Genomic DNA, 26,960 nt, shown 5'->3' with positions numbered 1-26,960 from the left:
TGTCACTGTGGAAAATGAATAGAGTAGAGAGGCAGAAGATTTATAAGAGAAAAGGATTGGTTGGTTTATTGGGAATTTAACAAATGTGTACTGAATGGCTAATTGTTATCAGATATTAAACACTGATTTTGTCAGCTTTTGCCCTGAAGCTTTACTCCTGTTTTTTTTTTTTGGGGGGGGGTTGTTTGTTGTTGTTTTTGGACCACACCTGGTAGCATTTAGGAATTACTCTTGGCTCTGTGCTCAGAAATTACTCCTGGCAGGCTTTGCAGACCATATGGGATGCTGGGGATTGAACTCATGTCAGCCACATACAAGGAAAACACCCTCTCTGCTGTGCTATAACTACAGCCCCTGATTTTTCATTTTTGAGGCCACAGTTGGTGTTGTTCAGGGTTTCTGACTCTTTGTTCAGGGTTTATTCCTGACAGGATCCAGAGAAACACATGTGGTGCCAAGGATAGACCTGCATGTAAGGTCAAATGCAGGCAAGGCAAGGCAAGCGTCTTTGTCTCTGTTTTATCTCTCTGGCCCTACAGGTACTCCTAAGTCTCCTAAGAATCTTTAAAAAGCACTACCACTTTTTTTTTTTTTTTATAGAGGAGGAAACTGAGAAATAATAAAGGGATGGAGATTATAATCTAGGGGAGATGATAGAGTACAGGCTTGGATCTCAACCAGACACACAACAAACAGGTCTAACTCCTACAGGTGTCTCTTTGAAGCTAAATATGTACTATTTTCAGCTTGTGGGCTTTCTTGTTTATTTCAGTTAAACTGCGTGAAAATTATAACAACCATTCAGTGTTCTTATCCTTTGAATTAGTGCTTTTGTTCTCCCCCCAATTTTCTGCTCATTTTCATAAAGTAACCTCCTTATGGTGTTTGTGAAAGACCCATTATCACTGTAAAGTTTCCTATGTATGAACTAGAGAGACAGTAGGGCTTGCGGTTTACATGCTGCTGCGCTTGTTCCGCAGAGCCCTGCTAGGAGGGACTCCTGGAGACAGAGCCAGGAGCAACTTTAGCATGGAGCCAAGCATAAGTCCTGAAGCATGAAGCCAGGAGTCAGTTCTGAGCACTGCTGGGTGTGATCCATAAAACAAATATACAAAGAAACAAACATCAAAAAGTTCCTCTATTGGCTCACATTAGAGATGGCTTTTCAACATACCCACTTTGCTCAAAAGAGGCACCTTAATTACAAATTCTCTATAAATCAAAGCATCTGCCGCCCTGACTTTCCATCTGTGCTATTTATTGGGACTTCTTTTTTGAGCCACACCTAATGGTGCTCAGGGGTGACTCCTGGCAGGACTAAGGAGACCATAAGGGGTCCTGGGAATCGAACCCGGGTCAGTCATGTGCAAGGCAAGCACTCTACCCACTGTACTATCTCTCTAGCCCCGTGGTTTATACTTAAAAAGAATTAATTAGAGCATTTTCAGCCCCATTCAGAAGTAGTGAGATTAGCATCGTGAACACTCTCGTATTACCTCATCAACCCACCCTCAGCACATTTTCAAACTTCTCTGTGCCCGTTCTTCACCCCCTTCAACCACTGCATTACTTTAATATAGGTTCCAGCCTGTATTTTTTTAAGATGCATTTTTAAAAGCAAAGGGAACTCTGAAATTATGTAGCCAAAATAACATCATTAAACCTTATCTATTAATTTCTCTGAGGCTGATTTAGGTTGTGTACAAGACATGTGCCTGACTCTGGTTTGATCCACAGAACCACGAGGTTACCTGAGTATCACCAGGAATAGCCTTGGAGGTCCCCTGAACATTTCCATTTGTCTCTCATGCACTATTCAGGTGGCCCTGGAGGTCCCTACATCCTTGGTTGACCCACCAGCCCAGAGAACCACCCTTACCCTAAGAAAAGCAAAGAATGATTTTCTCTAATAAGCAGTTTGATGACCCTAATTGTTTTACAGTGATATTTTGCAGTTGGTTTATTGGAATCAGGATATAGCCTCTGTGTTTAGTCTTTGATAACTCATTTTATGTATCTTAATTTACATCTCCCTTTCTCCTTGCTTTGTTGCTGTTGTTAGGGAAACCAAGTCATGTCTATTCAAACAACCTATCAGTAACAGTAAACCCCACTACAGAATCTTAATTTTTTAAAAAAGTGCCTCATGTAGAGGCAGGCTGATGGGTGGGAGGCAAACAGTAGTGGGGAGGAGTAGGCACTAGTGGAGAAAAGTGAACACTGGTAAAATGATCCGTGTTGAAACCTGGCATGCCTGAGATGCAGTAATAAATAACTGTCATTTTATGGTGACTAAATTTTAAAGAGTTCTTAAATAAAACAACCCATATTCAAATTATATTTTAATGATGCTGTTTAACACTTTCTCCCTGTATTTCCCTAACTGCTGGAAAGAGTTGGCTCCAGAGTGCTGGGCAGAGTCAGGGTTTGAACCGTGGGGCAGAGCAACTGTGGGCATTAACTGTCAAGTCTCAGGCCTCCCTAGGGCATTCGGACGGCGTGATTCCTTGCTCATGTACTCTTCTTCTAGGTTTTCCTTTAATATTTCACTTATTTCTGTTGATCAAATGCCTCTATTATTATTAGTGTTTGCAAAATCTTCTGGTTTTGTCCTTTATATTTTATAAAAATTACCCTAAAATATAGCTTATATAGGAAATACTAGCTCAATATTTGTTTGTCTTTATGCTTCTGTTTTCCCAAGAGTTGGTTGCTTTCCTGACAAACTCCAAATCTACCAAGATGGGGGTTTCTGCATGTTCTTCTTCCTGTGGGTGGGGAATATTTTTCAGTTCATCCACTGGTTTCAGTCTTTTGTTTGTTTGTTTGTTTTGTTTTTGGCCACACCGGGTGACGCTCAGGGATTACTCCTGGCTATGCACTCAGAAATCGCTCCTGGCTTGGGAGACCATCTGGGATGCTGGAGGATCAAACTGGTCTGTTCTAGGCTAGCACATGCAAGGCAGATGCCTTACTGCTTGCACCACTGCTCCGGCCCCTAGTTTCAGTCATATTAACAGTCATACTTTTTGAATGCTTAGATGATCTCCTTCTTTGACTAGTGGGAACCCCTTCAACTTGTCTCCTATAATTTTTTAATTCTTTTTAATTTTACAGAGTTCCCCCCCACTCCCTCAGGTATTCAGGCACCTGTGGGGACAGGGATTACATTTGGTGCCTCATAGGCGAGACAAATGCTTCTAGTTTCTTCTGCAGCCCCTCAATGTCTGACAGTTTCTTTGGGAGTCATGAGTATCCTAGGTTTATCTTTCACAGAGCTTGTCCAGAACCTTTTATTTATACAAGGAAATGGAATTATTGTTTCCTATTTGAAACTTCTGTTTTCTTTGTCTTTGTGTGAGATTGTGTGTGTGTGTGTGTGTGTGTGTGTGTGTGTGTGTGTGTGTGTTTGTGTTTCTGGGCAATACCTAGCAGCGCTCAGGGTTTACTCCTGGCTCTGCATTCAGAAATTACTCCTCACAGGATTGGGGGACCATATGGGATGCTGGGGATCAAACCCAGGTTTGCTGCAAGCAAGGCAAACCCCAACCCATTGTGTGATAGCTCTGACCCCAGAAGTCTCTTAAATCTCATTGTATCATTTTAGGCTATTCCTCATTCTTCAAGATGCATAATTTTGTTGTTAGAAGGATAAATAAAGGTAGATTTTAGGCTGGAGCCCTCCTGCTGATTCTCAGCCCACTGGACTGTTGTTCAATGTGGGGGTCCTGCAATGATGGGAATACTGAGTTGCCTCATGCTTGGGGGGACAGTGTGGTTCCAGGACTCAAGCCACCTGCAAGGCCTAACCCTTGTGCTATATCTGGTCCCTAAAAATGAATATTCAGTTTGGGGTATGCAATATAGCTAGCAAGACTTAAAATTTAGCCCCCAGACCCAAAGAAGTAAACTTGAATTACTTCTGTATTCTTTTATCATCGTAAAATAAAAAAAGCCTTGTAGATCACGATGGTTTCAATAAAATGAAATAAAATATAGAAAAGCCCAGGAAAGTGACTTGCCAAACTTAAGAAAAATTAGCAGCGAGATATTATGTGAAAGTTTCTGAGTAGTTTCAAATACAAATATGAAATTTAGAACATTATTCTTTCACACCATTTTTCACTTATCCCCTTTGGGCAAATCTGTTAAAATGAACTAAATACCTTTCCCCTTTTTTAGAGTCCCAAGAGTGGCCTGAAAGAGCGGATTTATCAAGAGGAAAATCAGGAGAAAAGTGAAATAACTCAGGATGCTGTGAGTATCCAATGTGTGGAACAATGTTTTCTTTAGCTTTCCTTATACATAGGTGGCAGATAAAGCTGGTATTTATATGTTCTTTCATTGTTGTTTTTTCTTGGAGAAAAAACTTATGAGTGAGGAACAAAGCTTTAATCTTTAATGCTTCTCCATCGTTAGTATTATAGTGGGTTCTCTTTCTCCTAAAATACCGTATTTACCATTCTAACAATTGTGTGTGTGTCGCTTCTCGGCACTGAGTCATTTACACTGTTCTGTAATATCATCACATCCATCTCCCAACTTTCTCATCTTCCCACTGACTTCCCTCTCGAATCCAGCTGCTGTCACCCCACTTCTGTGTCTGTCTCTGCTTTAGGAGCCTTCAGTCAGTAGAATCCCAGTGTTTGTCCTTTGTGTTGGCTTCTTTCACTTACCAGGATTTCCTTCCTTTTTGAGGTTGAATAATCCATTGTATGTGTTAGCCCCGTGTTGCTTTCTATTCAAGTATCAATGAAGACTGAGCTGTTCTGACCTATTGTGAGTAATGCTGCTTCGAACATGCAAAGGCAAATGTCTGTTCATTATTATTTTGGACATATATACTCAGAAATGAAATTGCAGGAACTTGCATGTTCTTAATTGGATAATTTTAGCATTCTGATTTTATTTTTCAGATATCAGTGTGTCCCAAGGAGGGCAATACTGCCCCCTAGGGCTGGTCAGTGAGATGGGGAGGTAGTGGTAACTTTGGCTTCAGTTGGGGCCACTTTCTCTTTATTCTCTTAGTAAAGTAATGTAAATTAATTGGAGGCAGGTGTGATTGTAAAGGGGATTATGACCAAATAGGTTTGAAAACCCCTGAGTCATACTTAGATTTATTTATTTATTTATTCATTTATTTATGTGCTTGCTTTTTGGGCCATACCCAGTGAAGTTTAGGGGTTACTCCTGGAGGATTCAGGGGACCATATGGGATGTTGGGGATCGAACCCAGATTGACTGCATGCAAGGCCCTACCCTCTGAACTGTTGCTCCAGTCTCAATATACTCTGATTGATTTATTTATTTACTTAATAATTTTTATTGTGATCAAAGTGAATTACAAGTCATTACAGTAATATTTAAGGTACATAGTAACAATGAATTAGGGCCATTCCCACCACCAGTGTTATCCTCCCTCCACCTTTGTTTCCAGCATGCATCCCATAACTCCCCACTTTGCCCCATGGACTGCTAGTGTAACAGATCTCCTTTGTGTTTAGCTTATTGTAGATTGGGTATTGATTCTGGTGTCGTTGACTTAAGTCTGATCACTTTTTATTTCCACTCAATGTTCATACGACTGGTTGGTCCTGGTATTATCCATTTTTCCCCCCCTCAAGTTATGAGGAAGAACAAAATGATTCAAGTTCTGTGGATAAAAGAGAAAGGAAAAAAAAAGCTGGGAGAAATTCGTCTAGAGGCTATAAATATCAATTCAAAAGAGGAAAGGAAAAAATAAAAACAAACCAAAAGAAGTAATGACAAAAAACACAGCAACGGCAACAACAACAAAAAAATCATCACCAAAAAAAAAAAAAAAAAATACCAACCACAAGAAATAAAAAAAAAAAAAAAAAAAAGGGAAAAATGGAAAAAGAAAATGAAGGGCTAGAGTAGCAAGGCTTTGTGGTGTTTTGTTTATTTGGCTTTTTTTTTTTTTTGCATAGGCATTATAAGTATTGGGGAAGTTAGAAAGGGAATTCCCTTGGCCTAGGAGATAACAGATTTTTTTTTAATGTTAAAGAATTTAACAATATATGTGTAAGAACTATTGAAAAGTAAAAGATTCAGGGCTGGAGAGATAGCACAGTGGTAGGGTGTTTGCCTTGCACACAGCCAACCCAGGACTGAGGGTGGTTTGATTCCTGGTATCTCATAGGGTCCCTTGAGCCTGCCAGGGGCGATTTCTGAATATAGAGCCAGGAGAAAGCCCTGAGCTTAAAATAAAAGACTAATCAGTTTTGGGATAAAAAGTTATATACGTTACGCAAATTTCTATTGTTTCTTCTGAGCTTTAAAAATTTTGTAAAGGGGCCAGAGCCATAGCATAATGGGTAGGGCATTTGCATTTCATGCGGCTGACCTGACCCTATTCGATCCCCAGCATCCCATATGGTCCCCAGCCTGCCAGGAGTGATTTCTGAGCACAGAGTCAGGAGTAACTGCTAAGTGCCACCAGGTCTAGCCCCCAAATTAAAAACAATAAAATAAAATAAATAAATAATAAACAAAATAAAATTGTAAGCCTTGGGGTTAAAAAGAAAGAAGGGCTCAAAATAAAAATAAAAAGCCAAGGGGCTTCTGATTCCTGCGGGAGACTGCTGAGAAAAAGACCCCAACAAGTTTAGGTGGTGCAGATATAGTATTGCCACACAATTAGAAAATAAAATAACTTTTTGTTATTCACTGTGATTTATGCATGGTAGATCCACATTCAGAGTAAACTACTTTTAGCCTTAATTCTTCTAGAGCTGAGTCACTGACTGCTACAATCCTGTTCTCTCTAGATCTTACTTTTTCTACTGCTGTCAGATTAAAGCTTGATTTACTCTAAGGTTTTATTCCTCTTAGTTCTGTATGATCTTTGAGTTTAGTACTTATGGTCATCACATCTTCCAAAGTTTTCATATTGCACATTCATGCTAAACTGTATTATCCATGAAAGATTTAACATTGCATTTGAGTTGACAAGTGGATGAGCTGTTACTGCATTGGCAGTAAGATCTGCCAGCTTACAGATTCATTTGATAACATTATCTTTGTTTCTATAGCAGCTTTTCTGTGATTAGTTGGAAATTGTATTGCATTATGCCCGAGGTTTTTAGTCAGGAGTGATCGCGTCCCTCAGGACACTTGGCAGTGTCTGGAAACAGTGACCGGTCAACTCCTGCTGGCATCTGGTCAATGGTAGAGTCCAGGTAGAGGCCAGTGTGCAGAGAGGCCTTTGTGAAGAGGAATTACCTTGTCTGAAATAACAGCCTTGCTGGTATGCACCAAACAACTCTAGAATGATACTCAAACAGAAGTGGAATAACCACTGCGCCCCCTGAACTAGGGAGGACCAACAGTAAAAGAAAAAAATAGAGCCTGGTGATTGTTTCCTGTTTTGAATGACTAGAAATCATTCATTAACTTCACTAACCTTGCTGACTTTGTTTTAGTATTTCTGCTTGTTTTTCCTTCCTCCTGATTGCCTTTATTTCTTTTTTTTTTAAACAAATCTTTAAAAAGTTGTATTTATATAAACTAATTCTGTTTCTGAAGTCAGAATACATATCAAGTTTATAAATACATATGTGTTTATATAAGGAACACAGAAAGCCAAGAGTGTAGTAAATAAAGCTGTTGATTGTTTTCCAGAGGAAATGGGTTCCTGCCCTGCCAATTATTGCTCAGGGTTGGGATGATTTCTCTGCTAAGAGGGTTCTGGCCTTCAATAGTTGAGATCTACCTCTGTAAAAATAAAGCACTTAAAAGTAGAGAACCAAGAAGCAATCCTGCTGGTGGAGTGTGGCTCGTCTTGGGATTGTTTGGCTTTGACCCCAAGATAATTTCTTTGTTTCTTTTCCCAGGATGCTCTTATTGGGAGTCCCTCAACCCGTGTAACACCACACATCATTGGAGCCGAGGATGATGATTTTGGTACTGAACATGAACAGGTGATGACATTTCTTCCAAGAACAGAGTTGTTCATTTTCTGAGATGCTTGATTTGTGCCAAAACAAAACAAACCACCACTTTCTGGAAGTAAAATTTGGAAGAACTAAGATAACTAAGAATTATCATATAGTGTTGGTTACTAGCTTGTCTTTGCTTTGACCAATAGAAAAAATTTTAAAAATAGTTTTGGGCCATACCTGTTAGTGCCCAGGGCTTAGTTCTGGCTCTGTATTCAGGGATCACTCCTGATGAGCTTAGGGGATCATATGGGATGTCGGATTGAACCTGGGTTGGCCATATACAAGAAAAACTCATTACCCACTGTGCTATCTCTCTAGCCCCTGATTTTGCTTTTAAAGCAGATAAGCCATTGATGTTTACTTAAATATTTTATTTTGGAAAATAAGGTATTAATGGTGTTTTTTTATTTTTAAAATTCCTGTTGTCTATTTATTTATTTATTTATTTATTTATTTATTTATTTATTTATTTATTTATTTATTTTGGTTTTTGGGCCACATCCAGCATCACTCATTTAATCCAGACTCACATGCCACACATATATTCTGGCTAGTGCTCTCTAAACTTGTTAAAATAACTCCTTAGGATTGGTTCCTTAGGCAGCCATATTGCCTATGAATAGAAATTTTTTATTTCCTTCTCTCCAGTCTTTTATATGCTTTATGAGCTTGTATGTTTTGGGGTCATGCCTGGTAATGCTTGGGTTACTTCTGGCTCTGCACTCAAGAATTACTGGCAGGCTTGGGGACCGTATGGGACGCCAGGGATTGAAACTGGGTTGGCCATGTGCAAGGCAAGTGCTTTCCCCACTGTACTATTGCTCTGGCCTCTTTTTACTTTCTTTCTCTTGTTCTTAACACTGCTTAAGTTTCTAGTATGAATTTGAATTGTAGTGTTGACCTTCCCTGCCTTATTCCTAATAACTGAGAGAAACATTTAGTCTTGTGTTATTAAATAGGAAATTAGCTAAAGGTGTTTTTTATACACTTTTTATTAGCATAATGAAGTTTTCCATCTCTTCTTTCCAAGTTAACTGAGAGAGATTTTTATTGAATGGCTGAAACCATAATCATATGATTTTTCTAATTTAGTCGCTTACAAATTATACTGGTGATATATTAACATATTGAACCAGCTTTGCATTTTTTAAGTAAATGCCAGTTGTTCATAATGTATTTTGCTTTTCACGTTCTGCCAGATTCAGGTGGTTATTTTTCTCCTCAACTCTTACGGACTGTTGTTCTCTTGCTTTCTTTTTTTCAAATGTCTTGGCCTGGTTTGCGCCCTACCTACCCACTCTTCTATCGCTCCGGCCCCCTGGTTTGATTTGTTGTGTAATACTGACCACAAAATAAGCTAACAAGATATTAGCTTTTTCCTCTTGTTAGCTTTTTTCTCTTGTATCTTCTGAGATTCTGTGTATATAATACTATTTTGGGGAGATAATTACATTTTTTGCATGATGTGAAAACTTCTATGGAAATTGTTGTCTTGGTTGCCATAAATTTAATTTATTACCATTATCTGTGTTTTGTATATTTGGGACAATATAAGCATTTCTGGAGCTGTCTTAAAAATTATAGTTTCGGGGCCGGGCGGTGGCGCTGGAGGTAAGGTGCCTGCCTTACCTGCGCTAGCCTAGGAGACGGACCGCGGTTCGATCCCCCGGCGTCCCATATGGTCCCCCAAGCCAGGAGCGACTTCTGAGCGCATAGCCAGGAGTAACCCCTGAGCGTTACCGGGTGTGGCCCAAAAACCAAAAAAAAAAAAAAAAAAAAAAATTATAGTTTCATTTCCTATCATCATTTTGTGATTATCCCAAAACAGAAGAAAAAACAATTATTAAACAATAATCCTTCCTTATATTTTAATATTTAATGAGATTGTTATTTGTAGATATCTGACTTCCTTGATGATTATCTTGCAAACATGCATTTTCTCAAGATGCTTTTTCTTTCCATTGCTCACCTCAGGGAGTTAATTTTTAGAGAAAGCAACATAACTGATGTCGCTTATAAATTCTTGTGAAAATTTTAAATCTTGAATTGTTATTTTGGATAAGTAAAAGTGTCATTTGGATGATTATATTCAGTAAAACGTACATTCCATTTTGGTTTTGTATATTGATGTCTAGTTCCTTTCTCTTTTCTAGATCAATGGGCAGTGCAGCTGTTTCCAGAGTATTGAACTGCTGAAATCTCGTCCTGCTCACTTGGCTGTTTTTTTACACCATGTAGTTTCACAATTTGACCCTGCAACATTGGTATGCATTATTTATTCAATTTTATTTTATTTTTGATTTTTGGGCCACCCCAGCTGACGCTCAGGTGTTACTCCTGGCTATGCGCTCAGAAATCGCTCCTGGCTTGGGGGACCATATGGGACGTTGGGGGATCGAACCGCGGGCTGTCTTGGGTCAGCCGTGTGCAAGGCAAACACCCTACTGCTGCGCCATCACTCTGGCCTCCAATTTTATTATTCAATTTATTAGTCAGTTTAGAGTTCTTCTGTTGATTCCTGCAACTTCCACTTTGTAAAATGAGTGGATATCTTCCTGTTTTCTAAACATATGAGGGTTGAGAGGAAGGGTACCTAAAATGATGCTATTTCCAAAGGTCCAGTTATCTGGCTGTATTTCCACTGTTTATGGTATCTCCCTGTTCCAGACATCAGTGAGCAACTAGCAACTCAGTAAGCAACTAACCTTCATCATGTCTTATCTTCTTTCCACTGTTTTGTTTTCTTCTGCAGCTCTGTTATCTCTATTCTGACTTGTATAAACAGACCAATTCCAAGGAGACTCGTCGTGTCTTCCTCGAGTTTCATCAGTTCTTCCTGGATCGGTCTGCAGTAAGTTGTCAAATTAATTTTTTGTTGTTTGTTTGTTTTGGAGCCATATATGCCTTTGGTCAGAGGTTGATCTTTACCCTGAACTCAGAAATTATTCCTAGCAGACTTGGGGGCAACATAGGATGTCAGGGATTGAACCTGGGCTGGCCACATTGAAGGCAAGTGCCCTACCTATTGTGCTTTTGCTTTGACCCCTGCCAAGTTAATTTTATATTCTTTATTTAGCACCAAGAATTATTGACCACCTACTTTCAGTCTTCCCTCCCATGATTTTGAATTTTATTGTATGTTTTGGCAACTGTATTAGATCTGTTATTCTTATCTTAATTCTTTATCATTGCTAAATTAGTTGTAAGTATATGACTTTTTATAGAAAGTTTCAGCAGTTTTACATGTATTTATATTTGAATATAGGTATACTTGGGTTTATTGATGGTGATAAATAGGCAAGGGAACAAACTAAAAACACAAATTCTACATATTCATATGCAGCAGGTCCTCAGATTTCATGATAGGAGAGCATAGAAATTCCAAACAAGGGGCTGGAGAGCTCACTCAGAGGTCAGAAGTGTGTGCTTTTATGTATCAGACTCCAGTTTCAATACTTGACACTCTTGTTCCCCTTCCCTGCCCTGTCCCACCAGGTATATACCTGGTTGTCTCTGAGTACTGGTAGGGTGACCTTGATGGCACCAGCACTGTTGTATCCTACCCCTGAACTGTCAGACTAGCACTGTCCTGTTGAGTAGTCCTGGAAGAGTCCCCTGTAAAAAACACATACACACTAGTCATCTAGTGAAATTGTGAGGCAGTTTCCTGTATAGCATGGTTCCAGAAAAAGGGGTTTTCAAGTTTATACAATAGAAGGTTCCAGAATTATGAAGTCCAGAGAGTTTTATTTTTGGGTCACACCCTTCGGTGGCGCTCAGGGTTTACTCCTGGCTCTTGCTCAGAAATCTCCCCTGGCAGGCTCCGGGGACCAGATGAGATGCTGGGATTCGAACCGCTGTCCATCCTGTCTGTGCTGGTTGCGTGCAAGGCAACCTATCTATCCTATCAATCCAGCCCCCAAGTTGTATCTCTTAATTCAAGAATCTTTCTGTGGATTTTTTTATTCGGAAGTTTATAGTGCTTTTTCACTTTTTGTGTGTATTTTTGTTTTAGCACCTGAAAGTTTCTGTTCCTGATGAAATATCAGTAGATCTTGGTAAGTGTGGATGGAACATTACAATCCTGGATGATCATATCATTTGTTGATACATAGCTTGGCTTATCTCTAAAGGTTTTATTTGTTACATGGTGAATAATATAGATCGTTTGAATCAAAATAGAAATAGTTTATTTAAAAGTAAATGAAAAGCTACCTGTGCTCATTGTTTTTCAGTATAAATGTGTTTCTTTATCTTAAAAAAATGAAATTTGAATTCTCAAATGAAATGTATTGAGGACCTTTTCTTTTGTCTTACTTTAATGCCAAATAGCTTTGCTAGGTTGTTGGTTGTAATGCTTAGAGTATACCTGTAGAACGAGTCATTTCTTGATTTTTCTGTTAGAAAAGAGAAGACCGGAACTGATTCCTGAGGATCTCCATCGCCACTATATCCACACGATGCAGGAGAGAGTCCACCCGGAAGTTCAGCGACATTTAGAAGATTTTCGGTGAGCTGAGTAGAAGATGTGGGCTCTGAATAAATTCCTTTTTAGATCGCAGATTGCTAAATACATGAAATTCCTGCCTCTGCATCACTGTTAGTCAAACATAATGAAGATCTGCATAAACATAATGAAGATAATAAAGAATTGGAGTGATTCTCAGTCCACAGTCCTAATTCTATAGACCCTTAGAATTGAACTCAGGGCTATGTCTGTGCTAAGTATTCCTTTGGAATCCACGTTTCATGGAAAGATTATCTTTATTTTTATTTTATTTTTAGGTTTCCCCCTCCAGTGTCCTAGGTGACATGGGTCCCCTAACAGAAAACTGTGACATTTGCCTGTTGTTAGAAACTCATAGTTATGAAAACTGATGGATGCTTACCAGAGGAAAGTGGGGGTTTTTTTTCCCCCTCTAATTACCTCAGGAAATTTCTCCTATTCCCTTTAGGCAGAAACGTAGTATGGGGCTGACCTTGGCTGAAAGCGAACTGACTAAACTTGATGCAGAACGAGATAAGGACCGAGGGACTTTGGAGAAGGAGCGGGCATGTGCAGAGCAAATTGTTGCCAAAATCGAAGAAGTGTTGTAAGTAATAGAATATTGTGTAGAAATGCCTCAGAAGAGGTCAGAGCGATAGCACAGTGGGTTAGGCGTTTGCACAGGTTGACTCGAGTTCAATCCTAGGCATCCCCCAAGCCTGCCAGAAATAACCCCTGAGTGCCACTTGGCATGGTCTACATAATACACATAGGAAAAAAAGAAAGAAGTGCATTATGAGATTATGTCTTTAGGACACTGAACAAATTCCAAAGGGCTATTTGACTGGGTGTGTGGAGCTGTTTGTCTTTTCACGTTACTTTAGAAACAGGCATTTTTCTGTTTTTCTCATATTTTAGATAAGGTTGTGTTTGCTTTTCTGGTTACTGATTAGAATCTTATTGGTGAACATAAGATTTCTCATAGATCAAAACCAGGTTGAAAATGCTTCACTGATTTGAAATCCTAGTAGGCTTTAAAGATACTTTTCACTATCAGACACTTAAAATTTTCTGTACTAGTTCTGTTTTTTAATGCAGTGTTTAAAAGAGGAAAAGCGGGGGAAAGGAGCAAGAAAGCTGGTGAAAGGTCTGGGGGAATATAAAGAGAAGGAGGGAAAGGAAAAGTAAGAAAGAGATAGTTGGGGGAGGGGGAATACAGTGACCTTGATCAGACATTTATAATTGATGAGTCTGAAAAATAGTTGTTGGGAGATTTGACTTTTAGATGTTTTACTATCCTATGTGACAGGTTCAAAGTATTTTGGTGTTTTCTATAATTTCAGGTATTTGGGTTTAGTAGTAATTAAACTTGAATATATTGCTTTTTTTTTCTTATTTTATATAATTACTTTGTTTCGTTGTTACAAAATTCTTACTTGGTAGAGTTTAAGTCATAGAAGTACACCATCCTTCATCTGATTATATTGTCCTTAATTTGTGTTTTTAATTGTAGGATGACCTCACAGGCTGTAGAGGAGGATAAGAGGTAATATGACTTTTCCCTAGAATTTCTGCTGTCAATATTCTTCTACTGTCCATCCTAAACCACACTCGTGTCTTTTAACTTAAATGTGGGGCCTGTCTCCCTCTGCTGGTCAGTATTTTATTTGACTTAGATCCTTGTGTCTCTTCAGTGACTGTGTGTCTCCTTACCTGTGGCATGTCTCAGACTCCCCTACTGTACTTGGGAAGTATTAGAGTTTTTACCTTTACCTACCTCCTTTATTATCAGGTAACACTTTATTACTCATCTTCTTTCCTTCAGTTCAACAATGCAGTATGTTATTCTCATGTACATGAAGCATTTGGGAGTAAAAGTGAAAGAACCCCGAAATTTGGAGCACAAGCGGGGTCGGATTGGATTCCTTCCCAAGATCAAGGTAAGGCCGCAGTAATGGTGGCGAGCAGCTCTCCGGCCTCTCTACAGTTCTCGCAGTCTCTCCTTCTTGCTATTTACTTTTTCAGAAAACCAGTGCTAGACGTTGAGATAGAAATCAGATGAATACAGACCGTGTTCTTAAGAAACACACAGTGTGGGGAGGAATTCAGATCTAGCTGACTCATTCTTACACAATTGGAAGTGAAAAGCACAGTTACCCAAGTGCCATTCCTGGCTGGGACAGGACAGCTCTGTACTTTCATTTTTTATACCCGCTGGGGCTGGGCATGTAGCTCAGTGGTAGAGGATTTATGCAGGTATATGGCTCTGCATTCAGTTACCACTCTACTCCTCCAAAAATGATTTCCAGGAATATGCTTCCTATCACCATTTGTAATTATGTTTGGTGTAATTTTGTTTGATGGTATTTGTTAGCGATTGCAGGGACTGCCTTCATTATATTCCCAGCAATAAGATCCTACCATCTCGTATTATGAACTTAGGGAATATTTGTTTAATGTCTCAAAGAATTACTGAACATAAGCTCCCAGTCAGTGTATGTTTTATCAAAACTGCCATATTCTGAAACTGACCATTTTAAAGCATCAGCTTGAAAGGATGTAGGAAGGTATCTTGAGTTTGTTGCAGACATAGTCCTGTGTGCCAACTCCAGTTCAGCCCTTTACTTCCAGGTCACCATTAGGTGTGGGGTTCTAGGTTTGAGATCTATCTCCTGACCAATTTCCTTCCTATTTAATTATACCTGACTCTAGCAAAGTATGAAGAAAGATAGGGAAGGCGAAGAAAAAGGAAAGCGAAGAGGATTTCCCAGCATCCTAGGACCCCCAAGGAGACCAAGCCGCCATGACAACAGTGCAAGTAGGTTGGCACTTCATTCCTGCTTCCTGTCGGGCACTCAGCAGGTGTGAATCCATAGCCAAAATTGTTCAGGGGACCTTATCGGGTGCTGAGGTTGCACCCAGGTCAACCACATGCAAGACAAGCGTCTTCCCTGCTGTACTACAGCTTTGGCCCCACATCTTCACACTGTAAAGTGAATACAGCTCTATATGGACCCACCTCTGTCTGTGAGCTCTCCTCTCCTTTTCTCATGACCCTTCTTCTTCCCCCATCATCTACATTTCTCTCCCTTCCTCCTCTATTACTCCTCCACCATCTATTTCTTTCTCTTCCCCTATCAGCCTTTCCTCTTCTTATCTTCCCTAGCCTTCTTTCCTTCTTACCTCTGTTATTACTCAGTGTAATAATCATCTTTTCTTTTTCTATGTATATAACAGGCATTTTTCTATATCCTTTCCACCATATTTTTTCCCACTATCTCACTACACAGGTCACTAACTTTTGTTTCCCGTTCAGTTGGCAGGGCCATGGAGATCCAACAGAAGCAGCGCCACCCGAAGCACTTACCCACACCTTCATCAGTGAGTCCCGAACCCCAGGACTCTGCTAAGTTGCGCCAGAGCGCAATAGCCAGCGACGGAGTAGACTTGGGGTATTCGCCGGGCAATCCCATGTCAACTCTGGCTCCTGGCACTGTTCTTTCCCAGGAAGGAGGGAAAGAGAATGAGACGGGTGAGCTAATGCTATAGTTTCACTCAACTAAGCACCACTCTTACAATGCAGTCATCTTGAGACATAGAGCAGTGTATCAGTTAGTCAAGGCTGAATACTTCTTAGTTTAGTTTTGACATTTTAGTATTTATACCAAAGAGAATGCTTCTTCTTATATGCTCTCTTGAGTTGTTGTCATGTCCTATAATTATTTTGATTTAAAGTTGCTTAAAAATGATTTTCCTGTTTATGCGCTCTTTGTATATGGTTCTAGCTAACTTACAGTGGTTTAAATAAAAATATAACTGGCTTAGGTGGAAGTTAATCTGGTCTAATCTGGTCAGTGCTATTCTGATGTTTGACTCCTGTCATTGTAGGAGTAAAGCAGTCTGGAGAAGTACCCGCATCGGGAGATGCCTCTGACTGCGCTCCGCGTACTCCCAATACCATCTTTGAATTCCCACCGCCTCCACTGGACCAGGTGCAGGAGGAGGAGTGTGAAGTAGAAAGGTATCAGGGTCAGTCTGAGGGTGGACCTGGCAGAAAGTTTTCATTGTTTAGTATTCTGATACTTTGTAGAACTTTACCCCCAACTGTGGCTTTACTGGGGTCACTCAGCCAGAGGAACTAGTAGTACTTATTACTGATAAGTATTAGGTAGGCACTGAAATGAAGTAAAACAAAAATCGGAAGTTATTCGATATTTAAATCATAATACCCAGAAAAGTTATTTATCATCCATTGTAGTTTAGCCCATTTTGGCATGACCTTTATGTAGATCACTTACTTTGTTTTCATACTGACTATATTCTTCGTTGTTTTAGAGTGGCTGAACATGGAACACCAAAACCCTTTCGAAAGTAAGTTATCCTGGGGCTGGAGTGATAGTGCGGCAGTAGGGAATTTGCCTTCCGAGAGCCAACCTGGGATGAACCCAGGTTGGATTCCCAGCATCCCATATGGTCCCCTGAGCCTGCAGGAAGATTTCTGAGCACAGAGCCAGGAGTAACCCCTGAGCGCTGCCAGGTGTAGACCCCCCCCCCCAAAAAAAAAGTGAGTAAGTTATCCTGAAATAAATATCTTCAAGCACATTCTAGGGAATACACTTTATATACTCGAGTATAAGCCGACCCCCTCCAATTTTACCCTAAAAACTGAGAAAACTTAGTGACTCGAGTGTAAGTATATACTTGCGTATATGCAGTAGCCACTAGTAAATTTCAAAAATAAAAATATATACCCAAACCAAATATAATAATTGAGGAATCAGTAGGTCAAATGTTTTACAATATTTATTGCTAAAGAAAAACTATAAATCAGTAACAGTAACTTTAAAAATTAAAATTCAGGGTCGGATGGGGCTGGAGAGAGTAAAGCATTTGCCTTGTATGCAGAAGGATGGTGGTTCGAATCCCGGCATCCCATATGGTCCCCCTAGCCTGCCAGAAGCAATTTCTGAGCATAGAGCCAGGAGTAACCCCTGATGTGACCCAAAAAACAAACAAACAAACAAAATTCAGGGCCGGGGAGATAACATGGAGGTAGGGTGTTTGCCTTGTATGCAGAAGGACAATGGTTTGAATCCTGGCATCCCATATGGTCCCCTGAGCTTGCCAGGAGCTATTTCTGAGCACAGAGCCAGGAGTACCCCCTGAGCGCTGCTGGGTGTGACCCAAAAACCAAAAATAATTTTTTTTTAATTAAAATTTAGAAAACCATAGCTTAACAGGTAATCAAGCTAAGTCACGAAGGTTAAAATCCTTCAAAACCAGATTCCTTCTCTTCATCATCTCTATGTTCAAACAGCTTCAGCTATATCTGATGTGAGGTTGTCATCATCACTGAGTTTGCAGATATTATCTTCACTGCAGTCGGTCTCATACGAAGTGCAGAATATTGTGGGTTAAATAGTTCAGTGGCAAACAGTTCAGTTTAGCCGCCTACCTCTTCAACTCAGTTGCGACTTGTGGACTGAGCTGAAGCACTGCACCCTTCAGCAGACAGCAAAAGATGACTGGAGACTACATGCATTTGATTTGGTGCATGCACACCGAATCAAATAACCTGTATGACCCGAGTATAAGTTGAGTTTGGGTTTTTCAGCACGAATTTTGTGCCAGAAGAAACTCGGCCTATACCTGAGTATGTACAGTATGTCATTCCCCTCTGGAGATCCAATTTATTGAAGGGAAAGAAACCCTGTACTCAAATCTGTCCATATAAAAGAAAGTTCTTTTTTTTTTTTTTTTTTTTTTTTTTTTTGGTTTTTGGGCCACACCCGTTTGACGCTCAGGGGTTACTCCTGGCTATGTGCTCAGAAATCGCCCCTGGCTTGGGGGGAACCATATGGGACACCGGGGGATCGAACCGCGGTCCTTCCTTGGCTAGCGCTTGCAAGGCAGACACCTTACCTCCAGCGCCACCTACCCGGCCCCGAAAGTTCTTAATACACACAAATTATTCATCATATGTGGAGGTGACTATAATTCATGCCAGCCCTTTAGAGGAAAAGATGCTAATTGAGGCCCTTTGCTGGCATACTTCAGAAGTCTGGCCTGTGTCCTAAATAGATAGACTTGTACTGTTGCCCTCTGTTCATCTGTTGTCCTCAAATGTGAATTTGTTGTGTTTTTGTGATTGTTATTGTTTTCTTCATTAGGTTTGATAGCTTGGCTTTTGGAGAAAGTCAAAGTGAGGATGAACAGTTTGAAAATGACTTAGAGACAGATCCTCCCAACTGGCAGCAGCTTGTTAGCCGAGAAGTGTTGCTGAGCCTGAAGCCTTCAGAGATCAAAAGACAGGAAGTGATTAATGGTGCGTTTCATCGGTGCTTGTTATTGGAGGGGGTCATATGCTTCGTTTTATTAGAGTTCTACTCCTGAATCTTGGAGTTGGCTTCAAAGCTGCTGCTAACCTTCTGTTTTTAAACAAAGAAGAAATGACGCTAGAGAAAGAATTCTTGAGCTTCTTAAAAGTACAAATGTTCTGTGACACTTATTGATAGTACAAAAAGGAAAAGTACTTCCTCTTCCAGGTATTGAAAATTTATAGTGTTAAGCTCAAAAAGTTCCTGAAACAATATTTGCCCCAACGTTTTGCTTTTAGGCCAAGTTAAGGCTGAGGGAAGTGGCTGAATGCATGAAGATGATAAAATTGACAAATACTAAGGAGAAAACTAGAACCCATGCTGTCTTTTTTCCTAGTGCTGTATCTTCCGTTGTTCATATTGTACCCTAGCGTTTATGTGCTAGAGTGACGTGGATACTTTATGCCCTTTGCCATATTTAGTAGCTGATTTGGATAATATCTTTTTTTTCCGTCTGAGACTTTGGGACAGTAAAAGTCTTATGTGGCTTTATTGGTATATTAGATGACCAAAACTGTTATTTCTGAAAGAGGATCCATTTAAAGGCTCTGTATGATTTGCACTTAATATTTTCTAATTGTAGTTGATAGGGATTACTGTGAAAAGATAGTTCCATTTTGGGGTACACTGTTTTAACTTTGACACACAGAATATTTTGAATTCTATTTATCACTTGCCAGTGTTAGTTAAACTCTGAGAGCCCGTGTGTAGGTGGTGTTCATAGACTCAAGGAAGTGACCCCAGAGATACTGCACCCCCTTAAGCTCAATAGCTAATGTACCTATAGCTCGACCACAGTGATAACCTGTGCTTGGTCTCCTGAGAGGCCGCATTCCAAGTGTGGTGATTCTCTCTGCCTCCCTTTCTCTGCTCAGAATTGTTCTACACTGAAAGAGCTCATGTTCGAACACTAAAGGTTCTTGATCAAGTTTTCTATCAGCGGGTGTTCCGAGAAGGAATTCTATCACCTTCAGAGCTACGGAAAATCTTTTCGAATTTGGAAGAGATTCTTCAGCTTCACAGTAAGAAAAATTGGCTCAGTCCTTTGTTTCCTACATGCCCAAGAAGTAAATGATTGTGAATATATCCGTATACTATAACAGTAAAATCTTACAAATGTTTTCACATAGCATTCTTGAAATTGTATAAATATATAGGAGTGCCTAGTATAAATCAGTGGTTGGACCTTTGAGTTCCAGCCCGGCTCCCACCTCCACATCAGCTTTTTGTATACAGAGTCTTAGTACTTCAGTTAGTCTAAAGGTACTGTCAAGAGCCCTGGCTGTATCCCAGTAGTATAGCCTTCACTTTATAGGTGTAAGGTTCTGCTTCAAACTTGCAATCTCAAAAATAAAATAAAAATAAAACAATAGAGTTAATATCTAAAAATATAAAAACCTAAGTAGTCAAGATCACTCTTGAAATTTCCTTCAACATCCTATCAACTTTAAAATCTATCTTTAAAAGTATATTTAGCTGACATATACATATTTGGTGATCGTAGACAAGCAGTGGGAAATCTCATGGTGGGAAGCTTACTAGGAATCGGGTCATTTGATTGTTTCATTGCTTGTTAGCCCTGGAGTTGGTTTGTAAAACTCTTCCTTGCTGGCTCTGCCTGGTTGTGGTCACTTTGGACTTTCATAGAGAGTAGTTTTAGTTCCTTTCTTTGTCCATCATATTATTCTGTGGCCCTAACTTTTTAAGTCCTCCTCTCATCCATCACTGACACCCGATGCTCCTTTTCCTTTTGTCACTGATCTTGGTTTTCACCAATGCGCATTCACAATTTTAGGCTTGATTGCCTGCACTACCTTTGAACAGACGCATTTTGAGAAGCAGTGGTGAGACTCATCTCTTTAAGTGCTTTACTAGCATGTCACTCCCTGAAGTCTTGGGATTAAATGTATAGTAGATGTACCTGTATCATTCATAGTGTGCTAATTTCCACAATATTTTGTTTTGGCATCTATATTCTTCAGAGTGCTTTCAGATATTAAGATATGTATGAATTGTAACTAGATTGCTTTGTAAAGAGATTAGAAGCAACCATTCTACTCTGAAAATTACTATTTTGAAAATGTATATTCTTTTTTTTTTTTTTTTTTTTTTTTTTGGTTTTTGGGCCACACCCTGTGCCGCTCAGGGGTTACTCCTGGCTATGCGCTCAGAAGTTGCTCCTGGCTTCTTGGGGGACCATATGGGACACCGGGGGATCGAACCGCGGTCCGTCCTAGGCTAGCGCAGGCAAGGCAGGCACCTTACCTCCAGCGCCACCGCCCGGCCCCAAAAATGTATATTCTTATGTAGCAAGAGCACACACAAAGAACACAAAGACGTGTATATTTAATTTCCCCCTTTTTTTCCTAGTCGGACTGAATGAGCAAATGAAAGCAGTTCGAAAAAGGAATGAAACCTCTGTTATTGATCAGATTGGGGAAGATTTGTTGACATGGGTAAGGAGATTTGCTCTTTTATTTAAATGTCTTTTGGACAACTGTAAATAAGATTCAGTGCTAAATAAATAACCTTTCCAACTAGGCAAACTCATCCATTTTGCAAAGCTAATAATGTAAAAGAAGTCTAGAGTAGATGTATTCTCTTAGTTAATGTGTTCTAAAAGTGTTCAGCCCTAAGTTTGTCATTGAATGAAAGATATTAGTTTTTTGTGTTTTAAAGGTGAATAAAAATTATTTTGATGAAAATAAGTAATGTAGAAACTCTGCCACCTTCTGTTATTCTAATCTCAGAATCATACTGTATAGCACTAGACAGTTTGTGGATCTAATATTTTTTAATTAAAGTGAAAATTGCCTATTATTTTCATAGTATAAGTAAATTTTTAGGAATGTTTGTCAGATTATGTTTTTCTGTCTGACTTCTTGTCAGAATGTATTCTCCACAGTCTGTATTTACATGCTAAACATTATTCTGGTGTTGAAAATATAATAGCTCTCAAATGGGACCTGGCTTTTTACCCTGGTGGAGCTTATTGTCAATGGGAAAATCGAGATCAGTTATTTCATAGCAATCTGTGCTATACTGTGTTTTGTGTGGGTCTCATAACTTGACAGCTGGGACATCTAGAATATCTTCCTAGGGGCAACTGAATTCATTCATATTGTTTAAGCAGGAACTATAGTCAAGGCTATGAGTATATAATAGTGGAGATACCATAGTACCTAAGGTCTTAGCAGGTTGACTAGGTCCAGCTTAGAGGCAAGGGTGAAACAGTGTTGATTCAACCATTGTGCAACCCCAAAACCATATGATATGACTTGGGTTTTACGGTAAGAATGGATGCTAGAATATGAAGCATTTCCTTCTTAATGCTGCAGAGGGTAATTTTTGTGATGATAATCAGTTTATAAGAAAATGAAATTTCGATTCTGTCTTTAAGACTGTATCTCACTCTCCTTCACCACTCTAATTTCAAAGTGGTGTAGGGTGAAGACAGGGGTGGAGTGGGGGTGGGGAGGAATGTGGCAGACTTTGCAATAAGACATTGCAATTAGGCCAGAAAAGGGCTGAAGGTTATCAGAGTCAGGTGTTTATTTACATGTTTGTCTATTTGTGTAGGTCTTTGGGCCACACCCAGCGATGCTCAGCTATTCCTAGCTTGGTGCTGATGGGTTGCTTCTGGGAATGCTCAGGGGACCATGTAGTCCCAGAAATCAAACCCAGGTCTTTCTCACGCAAAGCTTGTGCTCAGCCCATTGAGCTCTATCTATCTCTCTGGCCTTCAGATCTTTTAGATGAAGAAGCATTATTATTTGTTTGTTGCCACTTGAGAGTCCTTATTGGAATGTTCAAAACAGTTTTTCTCAGTCTTCCTGACATTACCTAAGCTCTGCACTCCAATTCCTATTATTCTCTGCCTTCTTGGTACAGTTCAGTGGACCAGGCGGGGAGAAGTTGAAACACGCCGCTGCCACCTTTTGCAGTAACCAGCCTTTTGCCTTGGAAATGATCAAATCTCGTCAGAAAAAGGATTCTCGATTCCAGACCTTTGTGCAAGTGAGTTGAACAAGTCCTGATAAGGGGGAAAAAAAAGTTTTTAAATTCAACTCTAGAATTTTAAATATGTGTTGTATCTGTGCTGACATTTAAAAAAAAATCCATATATTCTCTCTTAAATTTCTGGAGGGATGAAGATGCTATTGGAATGGTAAATAATAAAGGTTGTATGTCAGAATTAAGATACTTGGCATAGAAGTCCATATCACTATGGAGATAGTCTCTGTACACTTTGAAAATAATTGAATTAATTCAAACCTGGGGATGAATTTTTATCACTAAGCCCAGGAAGGAATATAGTTAATAGTCATACTCTTACGGGGGTGTAGTATGAGTTTAATCAAGTTTATTCAGCTTCATCCCACAGGCTGTACCCACTTTCGTAAGTAAAATGTTATTGGAACACAGTGTATTAGTTTTTTATTTGCTCTCTAGCAATTACCACCACGTACCCACTTTAAAATAATGTGAATTTATCATGTCATGGCTTGTGGGATTTAGGAGAACATCTATAATTTAACTGGGCCTCCTGCTGTCGTCAGTTCAAGCCACAGAGGCAGCTGCAGCTGAAGTTCTCGTTGTAGCCTTGGGTTCATCTCTAAAGCTCACTGGTTGTTAGTAAACTGTTTCTCTGGAAATCTTTAACCACCATCCTTGTCTTCTTGCTGCAGTTGGCTTGAAACTGCTCTTGGCTCTCTAGGGAGAAAGCCTGCATATTTCTGTCATCTGTGGCCCCCTAATGCATTTTGGGAGGTTTACTTCCTTCCTTCAGATGAAACTTTCATTTGATCAGCTCCTCTGATCAGCTCTAAATCTACTTTGATCTCCTTTTTTCTTTTCATAATCATAGATAGTCACAAAGTTGTTCGTGATTGAGTTTCAGTCATACAATGTCCAACATTCTTCACTGGTGTACATTTCCCACCACCAGGTTCCCCGGGTTCCCTCCTGCTGTCCCCCTCTGCTCTCTCCCCATCTGTCTCTGTGGCAGTCAATAGTAATGTATGGATAGGAGTGATGTTCCTGCATGTTCTCAGGTCTGCCCACCAGAGGGCAGGTTCCTACAAGGTGTGTGCTGCAGCATCCAGGCCTTGTCAGAACCCATAATTACTGCACACAGCCTAGCTATGTCATTCCTGTAGCCGAGATCACCTGGCATCCAGAGCCCAGGAGTCTTGCACCTGGAAGGTTCCTGAACAGTTTTCAGATCCTGGTGTAGATGAGATGATGCGTCCAAACTGCTCTGTGCTGCCTGTGTCTAACGGCAGACAGTGAATTAGATGAGGTTGTGGGGTTTGGGCTCTTTTTCTGTATGTTTATGGTGGAGGTGGGACTGTCAGTCTTGAGGGACTGCTGTGGCTTGGATCATGGTGCCCAGGGATTGCTCTCAGCAGTTCTTGGGGGTGAGGGCTGACTGTGTCTTGCTTGTGAAGGGCAATGGAGCCCCAATGTTTTGAGCCATCCCACCTTGAATTAGCTGACTTTTGATAGGAAGGCCAGTCCTAGGGAAGATGCAACTTTGATCATAAGGAAGCAAGTCTTGGTTTTAACAGGTAACAAGAGAAGCCACTGATTTTGTGTTAAAGCTCTCCTCCTCACATGATTAGACCAAAGGAAAAAAGCATAAAGTGAACATGACAGTGGGATGTTCTTGGCATACGTAGGTCTTACGTTCTAGTCAGAGCTATGATGCTGTAGATACAACAGAACAAGTATGTGTTAGGTAATCACCACCCTAATAATAATTACAAATTCACTTCTTCCACTTGCATTTTAGGATGCTGAGAGTAATCCGCTGTGTCGCCGCCTGCAGCTGAAGGATATCATCCCCACTCAAATGCAGAGGCTTACAAAGTACCCTCTTCTGTTGGATAATATTGCCAAGTACACAGGTACAATGTTCTCATAGAGCGTTAAAAGCTTAGCAGGAAGCAACAACAAAAACTCAGGTTCTACTAAATAATCTCACATTGTTTGGTTGTTTGGAGCTTGAATATCCAAAAGAATATGGTCACATTTTATGATGCTGTTTACTCTCCAGGGACTGTCATTTTAATTATTCTAATTTTAGTTTCATTACACTGTACACGTTAGTGGAACAATACATTTTGGTGAATTATTTTTAATTGTTATCATTAAAACAATATTGCTGGGACTGGAATGATAGCACAGTAGGGTGGGCATTTGCTTTGCATGTGGCTGACCCAGGTTCCATCCCTGGACTCCCATATGATCCCCAGAGCCCAGATTTCTCTCTCTTTTTTTTGCCTTTTTGGCCACACTTTGTGATGTTCAGGGGTTGCTCCTGACTATGCACTCAGAAATAACTCTTGGCTTCAGGGACCATATGTGGCAATGGGGGATCAAATCAACTGTCTGTTCTAGATTGGCCAAATGCAAGGCAGATGCCCTACCACTGTGCTATTGCTCCAGGCTCAGGAGTGATTGATTTCTGAGTAAGGAGCCAGGAGTAACCCCTGAGGACTACTGGGTATGGCTCAAAACCAAAAAACAAACCAAAAAAACCAATGAAATAAAAAAAACCTATATTGCTTGCACTGTGAAATTAAAGTGAGCTTGCAGTGGACCGTAAGACCAGTTTCCTGGAATTGGTTGCATACTAGACCTGAGACTTCATACCAGCACCAATACCTGGATTTGGAATTCCTTACTCTGATTGAGTTTTAAACCTTAGTACTTTGTTGGAAAGGCCTGCAATAAGCCTCACCTATCTAAGAAGAACCCAAATTGAGATCCTGTTTTAGTCTTTTTAGCCTGGTGCTAAAGTATTTTAAGACTTTTGATATGCTTGTACAATTGTTGAACTAAAGTGACATCCTTTATATGTGATACATAATAAGATAAACACACACATATGCATGTTTGTTTTTCTTTTAGTTTTCTGCATTTTACATTTGAGGTTTCTTCCCCACATTTAGAATGGCCTACAGAAAAGGAGAAAGTGAAGAGAGCTGCTGATCACTGCCGCCAGATCTTAAATTATGTCAATCAGGCTGTCAGGGAAGCAGAAAACAAGCAGGTAAGGAGAGAAAAGGAGATACAGACTGGCATGATGAGACACTGATGCTCTTGTGATTTGGGCCTGTAAAATGAGATTTGAGCCATTATTGCCTAATCGAAGGAAAGGACAGATGCCATGCTGTTTATGTAGTGATAGTTCCAGACTGGCTTGTGCTGGGAAATCAAGAGTCTCAGTTGACTGTTTGGACCTTCTCCAAAGTCCAGGCTCCAGAGAGCGTGCTTACTCATTCATTCTTCAGTTCCTTTAGTACACATCTGTAGAGCAGCTACTGTCAACTGAGGGAATGGGTATAGAGAGGTTGAGAACTTGTGTAGATCGTTGCTGCTTTTATCTTGCTTTTCAGCAACATAGAAAGTTACTGGACAGAGTATAGTGCTGCAGTCACTTGGCATTTGTGGTTATGGAGGAGAGTCTTGGGTTGGTAAGAGTTTATAATGAAGTGCCTTGCCTAGCTATCCCACATGTGGAGGGAATGGCATATCTCACAGTCCTGGGGTACACAGAAAGCCTGGTGTATTTGGAAAACTGAAAGATGAGATTCATCTGGATCATCTCTAAAGAAGGTCAGAATGGTCTGAAGTGAGCATGTAGACAAATTAGACAGGACTCCTGGGAACCATATTTGAACTTATATTCTCAGAGCAGTAGGAGTTCGTTATTGGCATTGAGGAAGGAGCATGGTATGCTGGGACTTTGTTTTTTTTCTTTGTAATTGTTACTCACTCTGCTCTTTGGAATGTGGTGGGACAGGGAAAAGAGTGGGTGAGAGGGTACAGTGAGGAATCTCCTGAAGCAGTCCAGGATGAATGGGACCTCAGGAGCCTAAGACTTGGGGAAGGATGTAAATGTAACGTGATAAGTGATAGATTTCCGTGAGTGCTTTAGGAGGATAGAGAAAGGTGAGGCCAGCAGTAAATCCCAGATCTCTGGCTTCAGCATTTGTTTGCGTTAGTTGAATGGAGAAGTCCCAGATTTGCTGGAAAGGTGCTGAGTTAGGAACCAAAGAAAGATGCACAGAAAGCTCAGCTGATAAGCAGCTGCTTCCTTCCCTTTCACAGTGAAGCTCCCATGGC

At 40.1% G+C, this 26,960-nt stretch overlaps 1 protein-coding gene across 1 annotated transcript in view; it reads left to right on the top strand.

Moving 5' to 3' along the window:
- ARHGEF12 (Rho guanine nucleotide exchange factor 12) overlaps positions 1–26,960 on the top strand; it is a 148,686-nt gene that overhangs the window by 102,644 nt on the left and 19,082 nt on the right. Inside the window, exons 12-30 of the mRNA XM_049778000.1 lie at positions 4,183–4,257; positions 7,857–7,943; positions 10,118–10,228; positions 10,717–10,815; positions 11,980–12,022; positions 12,369–12,474; positions 12,920–13,057; positions 13,964–13,996; positions 14,276–14,390; positions 15,163–15,268; positions 15,767–15,982; positions 16,339–16,471; positions 16,786–16,821; positions 18,621–18,775; positions 19,703–19,849; positions 21,198–21,283; positions 22,719–22,844; positions 24,622–24,736; positions 25,784–25,884. Of these exons, the coding sequence (XP_049633957.1) occupies positions 4,183–4,257; positions 7,857–7,943; positions 10,118–10,228; positions 10,717–10,815; positions 11,980–12,022; positions 12,369–12,474; positions 12,920–13,057; positions 13,964–13,996; positions 14,276–14,390; positions 15,163–15,268; positions 15,767–15,982; positions 16,339–16,471; positions 16,786–16,821; positions 18,621–18,775; positions 19,703–19,849; positions 21,198–21,283; positions 22,719–22,844; positions 24,622–24,736; positions 25,784–25,884 (2,028 nt within the window). The remainder of the gene's footprint in view (positions 1–4,182; positions 4,258–7,856; positions 7,944–10,117; positions 10,229–10,716; positions 10,816–11,979; positions 12,023–12,368; positions 12,475–12,919; positions 13,058–13,963; positions 13,997–14,275; positions 14,391–15,162; positions 15,269–15,766; positions 15,983–16,338; positions 16,472–16,785; positions 16,822–18,620; positions 18,776–19,702; positions 19,850–21,197; positions 21,284–22,718; positions 22,845–24,621; positions 24,737–25,783; positions 25,885–26,960) is intronic.

The sequence above is a fragment of the Suncus etruscus genome, chromosome 8 (genome assembly GCF_024139225.1).
Source record: "Suncus etruscus isolate mSunEtr1 chromosome 8, mSunEtr1.pri.cur, whole genome shotgun sequence".
Taxonomy (NCBI): Eukaryota; Metazoa; Chordata; class Mammalia; order Eulipotyphla; family Soricidae; genus Suncus; species Suncus etruscus.
Note: the sequence above shows the minus strand (reverse complement) of the source record. Positions and strands in the feature narration are given on the sequence as shown.